The 8,913-nt window shown below is 35.5% G+C and overlaps 2 protein-coding genes across 5 annotated transcripts in view; one reads left to right on the top strand and one right to left on the bottom strand.

Moving 5' to 3' along the window:
- The window catches only part of LOC109152663 (uncharacterized protein At3g49720-like), a 3,331-nt gene extending 493 nt beyond the window's left edge, over positions 1-2,838 (bottom strand). The window contains exons 1-6 of one of the 3 annotated variants that reach the window (XM_019300310.1): positions 2,593-2,838; positions 2,306-2,438; positions 2,173-2,212; positions 1,717-1,752; positions 691-1,065; positions 452-510 (exon numbers count right to left, since the gene is read on the bottom strand). In XM_019300310.1, coding sequence (XP_019155855.1) covers positions 452-510; positions 691-1,065; positions 1,717-1,752; positions 2,173-2,212; positions 2,306-2,425 — 630 coding nt within the window. In that variant the 5' untranslated portion in view covers positions 2,426-2,438; positions 2,593-2,838. Of the gene's footprint in view, positions 1-451; positions 511-690; positions 1,066-1,716; positions 1,753-2,172; positions 2,218-2,305; positions 2,439-2,592 lie in introns of all 3 variants that reach the window. The other 2 variants (XM_019300311.1, XM_019300309.1) reach the window with 2 other exon arrangements.
- Positions 2,839-5,185: 2,347 nt separating this feature from the next.
- Positions 5,186-8,472, top strand: LOC109153259. Of its 2 annotated transcripts, none has more exons than XM_019301123.1 (7): positions 5,186-5,541; positions 6,137-6,178; positions 6,351-6,461; positions 7,252-7,487; positions 7,627-7,663; positions 7,789-7,895; positions 7,978-8,026. In XM_019301123.1, the coding sequence occupies exons 1-6, from the start codon at positions 5,419-5,421 to the stop codon at positions 7,861-7,863; spliced, it is 624 nt and encodes a 207-aa protein (XP_019156668.1). In that variant the 5' UTR covers positions 5,186-5,418; the 3' UTR covers positions 7,864-7,895; positions 7,978-8,026. The 2 variants fall into 2 exon arrangements, with proteins under 2 accessions (XP_019156668.1, XP_019156667.1); XM_019301122.1 differs by having other exon boundaries at positions 5,187-5,541; positions 7,789-7,846; positions 8,024-8,472.
- Positions 8,473-8,913: the final 441 nt, after the last annotated feature.

The following is an 8,913-nucleotide window of genomic DNA, read 5'->3' as shown; positions in this document are numbered from 1 at the left end:
CTGGAAAATAGGTTGGTGTCAAATTACCTTGGTTTTTCGCCTGTTGTTGGCAATCCAAGTAGCTATGCTCTAGAAACAAAGATTTCAGATTATGGGTATCAAACTAAAATTCTTTTTAATGCACTCATCTTCAAGATAGGGAAAGAAAACATTTACTCAAGCCCTAAACATAGTCGCCATGGTAAAGCTGTTTTTTTTTTTTTTTCCCTGTGGCTATCAGTCTAAGCAATTATGACTAGCCTGAAAAATGTCTATATCCCAAGGGACGTAGGGAATGTTTCAAAATAAACCAGAGTATTGTGTTCTGAATACACGAAAACATCTGAGAACACGAGATTGATAATATTTGTAAGAAAAAAGAATGAGATATGTTAATGGTGGCATGAGCCTCCGAATGAATATTGAATAAAGAACCGACTTATTTGCAGGGATCTTTTAGAGAGGCACTTACATGCCGTCCAGCTGATTTTGGATTATCTGCATTCTTGGGTTTTTGAATGTGTGGATAACCTATAAACAACATTTAAAACAATAAATGCATCAAATACAGTGTTATGTGAGATCTAAAGAATCTCTAAGGGTTTCTTAAAATTAGAATCTGGTTGAGATTTTATTTTCTACTTAATTGCAAGCCAGGCATTCTAATGAAGCTCAAACTTTCTTAAAATTTAATACAGCCTCACTTCTTACCAGTGAACACGACAACACCACCAGATGATACCCTTGCTAATTCAGGAAGTGTTCTGTTGAGGTACCTGGGTGACAAGTAGTCTAATGCATCTGAGACAATCACAAGAGAAAATGATTTTGCCCTATAAGGAAAAGGAAACTTAATATCGGCCACGCGTACAATTCCCTTGTGCACAAGTTTCCTGCAGTCACGATCAGCATCTTCTATATCATAGGGTTCCACACCCCACGCTTCAGTGTCCTCCTCTGTTAACAGTTTGGAAACTACTGAGCAAGTGTCGGGGCCAACATGCAACACCCTATGCATACTGTCACCATATGTATTTTGCAGAGATGGAATTGCCATTTGTACATCAATATTGCAAGATAAGTCGCCTGCATCCATAAAACAGGTTACAAATCTCTAATTTAAAGGTCATTTGCCAATGCACATCAATTAATTTTTTGAAAGAAACACAAAGAAAGATAACAGAAAAATGCCAAAGATGTTAAGTTATCTACCTAAAGGAATTTTATATAATAGCAATCATTAAAAGCTACAACTTCACCTAATTTTATTTATGAGAGTAAGATAAATCTAAGATATACAGATCTCATAAATAAAGTATGTGCAACCCTCTCTTGTTACAGGAAACGGTAACCAGATGACAAGCATGTCATAAAACTTCATTTCCAACTCTGAAGGAAGAAAAAGTTGGTATCTTGACTGCAAATGGAAAACCTTTCAGGCAGGCAACTCTCTTGCAGAAATCCAAATTAAACACAAGAAAAATCAAGTGATGATAAATAAAGTGTCAGGATACTGGATACCACACAATGTAGTTAATGAGGCCTAGACCTTATGCTTTAACTAAAAGAACATGCCAAAGGGACGAATAAGCATTGACATAGTTATAGCATCACTAAATACAAGTAATTCCAAACTGGAGAAAAGTACGAGTATCACTTTCAGATAAAACCTACTTGTCATTTGTCAATGTAGAAATATTGCATAGCACTAACAATAAATACAAATAACAAATTTACCTTCAACTCTGCTGACAGCTCCAATGTCACCTCCTCCTATCAAGTAAAGATAATTGCTTGGTCAATGCCAGAGAAATGAGAAGTAGCAAACATATAGGAGTCAGGTGAAGCCAAAATTCTAACGCTTAACATTAGCGTGGACAGGATCACATCATATGCAACTATTACCAAACAAGAATCAAAGTTTCATAAATACAGTGGTTGCAAAATTTGCGAATATACCTAGTACTCTACTGCATCGCGGGTTCAAATATACAGCAATACAAACCATTTACCAATGGTTCGCCTAGAACTATACTCTGAGCAAATAGCATCATTTACGAACTTTAACAGGTATGTAGAATTGTACATTTAATATATTTCTTGATACAATACAGAGCAGACAACTAGACAGAAATAAAACTGCAGTAACTATATATGCTTTATCCATAAAATGCACTAGAGTCGAATACAAACCTGAGTCGCGATAGAAATAGCCTATAACAAGAAATATTCCCTGAAAATTCAAAAGAGAATAAACTAATGAATCAATTACAACATATATTTTTCAAACCGAGCAATGTGTAACAACTGCTACATAACAAAGTACCACAACGAGCCCAATTGGCAGATACGGCGGAGACCACGGCTTCGACCGAACTGAGGCTGACAATGAAGCAGCTCCACTACCAGCTACACGGCGCGATGGATTGATTGGCCTCCGTGACATTGCTGATCAAAATCTAAGTCGCTAGTTAGAATTAAATCAACCGAATTGCAAAACAATATTATTGAGTTCATCGAGAAATTCACCACGAGATCCTAGAGATTCAACCTTCGTAACTTGAGGGCGGATTGAAAATTGTAAGGTGATCATTTTTCCCGGGAATTAATTACCTGATGAAGAGTGATGAGCAGAGGGCGGGGTTCGGGTCCGGAGCTTTGGAAGTCCGATTCGAGATCCGGATTCTCAATGCTGGTTCATTGTTGTACGTATAGAGATCCGTAGAGCAAAAAGGGAGAATGGTTATGGAAGCTTTAGATCGAGGGCGTGCGTCTTCCTTCCTTCCTGTGATTGTGTTTGGTTTTTAGAAAATGGTTTTTTCGAAATTTGGCGTAAAGGCGCGTATGGTACAATTGGAGCGTCGGTGACCTGTGAACGGATCCGGGTCTGGACTCCAGTAATGTCACGGGCTAATATATATATATATATAGGAATGCACTCAGGTGCAAATAAGTGCTCAGGAGGGAAATGCGAACGAATCACCGCGCGACACGTGTCCAGATCTAATAACTTTAAAAAAAATGCGGTGGTATTTTCGTAAATAATTAAACATCAAAGTGCAAGTAAAATCACTTACAAGTGCACTTACTTTCACCTATAAGTGCATGTAATTTTGCCTTGTTAGCATTCACTTTCCGCAAACATTCATGCACATGGGTGTGTTTATAACTATATGTGCAACTACTTATAACTATAGGTGCACCTACTTTCACCTATAAGTGCATGTAATTTTGCATTGTTAACATTCATTGATCTGAGTTCAGCAGGTAGTAATACCCCTGAAAACCACTCGCAAACATTCATACACCTAGGTGCAACTACTTATAACTATTTGTGCAACTACTTAGAACTATAGGTGCAACTACTTAGAACTATAGGTGCAACTAAGTATTGATGCTCAGTGTAAATTTTTACTTGCACCTATAATACATTTTACATGCACTTGTAATACATTTTACTTGCACTTCGATGTTCAATTATTTACAAAAATGCCACCGCGTTTTTTAAAAAAATCAGTGTTTCTCATCCATTAGATCTGGACACGTGGACAAACAGAATTCATTCATATTTCGCGTCTGGGCGAAGCATTTGCACCTGAGTGCGATTATATATATATATATATATATATATATATATATATATATATATATATATATATATATATATATATATATATATATATATATATAATTTTTTTGGAATAAGGTTCAAATTGTCCACTTAACGGAAAAAAAGAAATACAATTAGGTCACTAAACACTTCAAAAATGTGCAATTAGGCCACTGAACACTTCAAATGTATGCAATTTTACCGGATAGCAAGTTACCATCAATTTTAGCAGGTTACCTACTTACTTGGCAGCTAAATTATTTTTTTAATAATTTTTAATAAATGTTAATAATAAATTTAAAAATATTGAAAAAAATAAATAAAAACTTAAAAAAATAACACATTTTTCTTTTTTTTTTTAATTTTATTATTAAAATTATTAAAAATGTCAATTCAGTTGTCACGTAACCTGCTAAAATAGATAGTAACCTGCTATCAGGTGAAATTACATACATTTAGAGCATTCAATTGCCTAATTATACTTTTTTTTCGTTCGATAACCTAATTACATTTTCATGTTACGTTCAGTGGTCAATTTGATTATTTGAACCATATTCCATTTTTGGGACGTTATGCCATGGAACCGTGTTCACCATTCATGGTGAACACGGTTCCAACGGTGTTAGTACACCGTTATTTTCTTCTTTTTTTTTTTTAATTAATTGCGTGACTTTTTTTTCTTTATTTTCACATTTTGCGGTTTCACTTTAATTTGAGGTGAACAAAGATTTCGGACATTCATAAATTATGAATTCATGCCTGCACATTCACTTTGGAACCATGCCTACATATTCCCGTCCGAAATCACGGACATTCATAAATTATGAATCCATGCTTGCACATTCACTTTGGAACCATGCCTACACATTCACTTTGGAACCATGAGATTATGAATTTTCTGTTATAAGATTATGAATTTTCTGTTATGAGATTATGAATTTTCTGTTATGTGATTATGAATTTTCTGTTATGAGATTATGAATTTTCATTACATTCATAATTTCGGACATTCATAAATTATGACTTCATGCCTGCACATTCACTTTGGAACCATGCTTACATATTCTCGTCCGAAATCACGGACATTCATAAATTATGAATCCATACCTGCACATTCACTTTGGAACCATGCCTACACATTCACTTTGGAACCATGAGATTATGAATTTTCTGTTATAAGATTATGAATTTTCTGTTATGAGATTATGAATTTTATGAAAATTCATAATCTCATAACAGAAAGTTCATAATTTGATCAAACGCGCGCCGTTAACTCTACATCCGCGAATTTTTATTATTATTTTTTGCCTAAAAACGACGTCGTTTTGCCTTGTGTTCACCATTCTCGGTGAACACGATTCCATGACATAATTTGCGCCATTTTTTTAAAAGTTCAATTTCTTGTACTGAAATAATTGATTCCAATATGAATATATGATATGGGCAGCCGGGACTGTCCAATCCAACAAGCGCCCAGTGGGCTTAAACATTCCCCCATTTCCCCCAGCAAAGCATAGACGTAGATTGTCAAATGAACAAATTCTTTCTTTATCTTTTTTGATTGGAAGAAAAATAGTTTTTTTTTTTTTTTTTTTTGAAGGGGGAAGAAAAAGAGTTAATCAATTGAATAGTAGTAATCTAGGCGGTGTGTATAATTTTGACTGCATATCCTCCTTATTTAGAATTTGAATCGCTATAGAGGATTTTGGTGCATGGTTATTGGGATTCCGGTTTGAATTCCAGTTCCGAAGCGGATTTAGGTCTTTAGGATGCCCGGATGAATTATATGCTATTGAATTCTTGAGTTGTGGAATAGCAGTAGGGTAAAGATGAGTAAGGAGCAGAAGAGGGATAATCCTCCCCAGCATCAACAACCAGAAGGTGGGGAGGATACGATGCTCTGGAGGGTTCTCGTTTTTGGGTTAATCGGAGCTTCTGCCACTACGATTGCCGTGAGTTATTTGTTTCTAAAGATTGTATTTTCAGTCCTTTTCATCCGTTCCTTTTTAACATTTTGTGAGCATGAGGTTCAGACTTAAATTGTTGTTAATTTTGTTGAATTATCTTCTGGGAATTGATAGAATTTAAGCTTGTGGTGAGTTTTAGTTCAATTCTAATTTGACATTATATATGCTTTGAGGTTTTGCATATAGTTCTTGACTTCGTGGAGATTCTTGCCATAAATTGAATTCTTTGTAACTTCCCACATATGCATTTGAATGTACAATGTTTAGTGGCTTCAAAAGTTGGGGATTTTGTGTGAATTGAAACTTGAGTGGAGTGTTGGAGGCATGATTGAGGCATGGAATATATGAAAATCATATGAGGTATTCTTTTGATGAGGCTATCTTTGGTTTTCAGTTCAGCAATTTTGAAAGGCAGTAGCCTTTCTTTGAAGGCTTAAATGTAGTTTGACCCCAAGTTTTCAATCACATATTTTAATGAATGCATTTAGTAATGTCCTTCAAAATCATGAATGCATGTAATCAAAGTCCTTTAATAGCTATCGAGGGCTAAGTTTATCTGATACTTTGGTGGTTTTTACAGGCTTCAAAATTGCGAAGGACAGTTGATTGGGTGTATTCTCAGGTAACTACTAAGTATTATCTTTCTTCAGTATGAGTTGTCCTGTTGCACGTTGGGTTAATCCATATCATGTGTGCATTATCCCTTTCCAGGAGAAAAATAGAAAGGGCTGTGGGGAATGAGAATAGGAATCATATTGCTTAAACTGATAATTGATACTATTGAATTTGAAAAGTTTACCAGGTCACAGACAAGGTGGAAGTTTTGGACAGATTTTCGTGAGGATGCATGGAAAAGATACAATAGACGCATTCAGGAGGAGTATGAAGATGAAATGGAGAGACTGGTAAGATTAATCATAATATATTTTTCATGCTTTCTATTAGCAATAATACAACATAAGATATATTCTCTAGCATAAGAATGACGCACTTTTTCCTCTATGACTTGTTTCGAAGGAAAAAGAATTATGATGTAATTTGTTCCGTGATCTATTTACACAAGGGTGCAACAACATTTAGGCAGGGCTGAGGTTAATAATTAATGGGATAATGTAGCCACAAGATTCTTGTTAGGAGAAGAAAGGGACTCAAGAGGGGTAGTTGAGCAAAGTTAAGCAAAGCTGCAGATTATCTTATTTAGTTGAGATAATCAAGTGATAATTTCATTGGACACATGTAGTAGGCTAGTAGCTCAAGTGGCAAATGAGCTCTCTTTGTGGGGGAGAATTCCGGGATAACCCGGGTTTGATTCCCTTTGGGCCAGCTCCCGTGTCTCCTGGAGCGAACGAGGATTAGTCAGGTGGACCTGGACCGTTAAATAGACAGAGAAAGACCCAGACCACCTCGTGATTTACACCAAATAAATAAAATGATCGTCTTACATATCTACTTTCTAGAATTTCTTTATAATTAAACCATTTACCGTTCCTAGTTTTTCTCGAATTGGTGATTAAGAGACTGAAAAGGTGTGGATGGTGTATCTCTGCTTTCTGAAACAATGTTTGCTAAGCTGAAGAAGGATATTATTTGGAACTAGTTGATTCTTTAATTTAATTATTGAGGTGCTCTTGAAACCTATCTGCTTAAATAACATTTTATGGTCGTATCATAGTAATTTGTCTTTGCTTTACATAGGAGCGGATACGACGCATGCAAAATGTTTTCAATAGACGGAGAAATAAATACCAAAAAGACTTTGAGAGCTGGGAAGAAAATGGACGTGGAGCATATCATCAGCATTTCCAGAGGAATGACTGGTATTGGAAGGCTGATACATCGTTCAGAGACCGGGGGACCAATTCCCGAGAATCTCCTCGGGTGAATTCAAGCTACCCATTGTCACATCACTATTCAGTATTGGGTCTTGAAAGGTAGGAGTTCGTTCTCATCATAGCTCGTCACTCTAGTGTGTTCACTAACATACTATAAATTGTTACGGGTTTTCTCTATTAACTAATCTATTGTTTCTGCATTTCTGAAACCTAACATTCTGGGTTCATTTCTGAACAGATCAAGGGCAAAACCATATACAGATGCTGAAATAAAGGTACTTCATTACTAGCAGTCTAGCACCCAATTTCTCTATTTTCCTTTCTCCAGTTTCCCATTTCTTGAGAGAAGTGGAATATTTCTCCCGTTAGTAAATGTTTTTGCTTTTCCTTTTTTATGCAGACGGCCTTTAGGGCGAAGGCAATGGAGTTCCATCCTGATCAGAATCAGGATAATAAAGGTGGGGGAATGCATTAACAATCCGCAAATCTCATTTTGAAGTGATATATATATATATATATATATATATATATATATATATATATATATATATATATATATATATATATATATATATATATATATATACACACACAATTAGTTGACTAACATATCTATGCCTGTGTCTTGGCTACAGAGTTTGCTGAAGCCAAATTTAAGGAGGTTATGGTGTCTTACGAGGCTATAAAGTTGGAAAGAAACAATGGCACGAAACGATGAAAAATCCACACTAAAGAGGCTTTATGCAGCACATAGCTCATGATCTTTGCACCCTGCCGATTTGAGGACTTGGGTGGCTACATTCTGGAAAAGTAATTTAATCTTTTGAATAGCATTACATATATACTTCTCAGTAACATTGCCCAACTTTTTGTTGTACATTTTGAGTAGTTTGTGTCTTACAATTTGTTGTTTGTATAGAAATAAGCAAAATGCCTACAAAAGTACAAATCAGATCACTGTAGTATCAAGGCCTACTTTTTGCATCACTATGTTCATTGCTCCAAGATTGAGATTTGAGAGGATACAAAGTGGAAAATTTTGTATTTACTTCAAAGTATATGACTTTACTGTAATTCTTCTTCTTTGTTTTTTTTTTTTTTAATTTTTTTTTTGTTTTTTTTTTTTTTATCACCAGGACAAATATTCTTCTTCTACATGCTTATCTTCACCTACAAACCTCCATGGTTGTTGGAGCTCTGTAATAATATGCAGGAACAGTTTCAAGGAAGAACATTTGTCTTAATCCTTCAGCCTTCATCTCTAAATAATGCATAATGTTCAAATTTTAAATTTTGTTGGATCAATCAAAGTTTCAACTACTCCCATTTTATGTGTCTCATTTAGTTAAGGAGGCTGACTTGAAGGCTTAATTGAAGCCAGCGCCTAAGTGGTGCTTAGGTGGCCGACCTAGACCTCCGATTATGGTGATACGCCAAGCGGTTGACCGGCGCCTAGCACCTCGGCGCCGACTAATCGGTGCTTAGGCGGGATTTTTGCAACACTATTTCAAACAATTGAATTTAG

This window comes from Ipomoea nil, unplaced genomic scaffold (genome assembly GCF_001879475.1).
Source record: "Ipomoea nil cultivar Tokyo-kokei standard unplaced genomic scaffold, Asagao_1.1 scaffold2480, whole genome shotgun sequence".
NCBI classification, from domain to species: Eukaryota; Viridiplantae; Streptophyta; class Magnoliopsida; order Solanales; family Convolvulaceae; genus Ipomoea; species Ipomoea nil.
Note: the sequence above shows the minus strand (reverse complement) of the source record. Positions and strands in the feature narration are given on the sequence as shown.

Coding starts and splice junctions, on each gene's coding strand:
- LOC109153259 (XM_019301122.1), top strand. CDS start 5,419: ATGAGTAAGGAGCAGAAGAGGGATAATCCTCCCCAGCATCAACAACCA. Junction 6,462..7,251: donor AAGATGAAATGGAGAGACTG/GTAAGATTAATC, acceptor TGCTTTACATAG/GAGCGGATACGACGCATGCA. Junction 7,488..7,626: donor TCAGTATTGGGTCTTGAAAG/GTAGGAGTTCGT, acceptor ATTTCTGAACAG/ATCAAGGGCAAAACCATATA.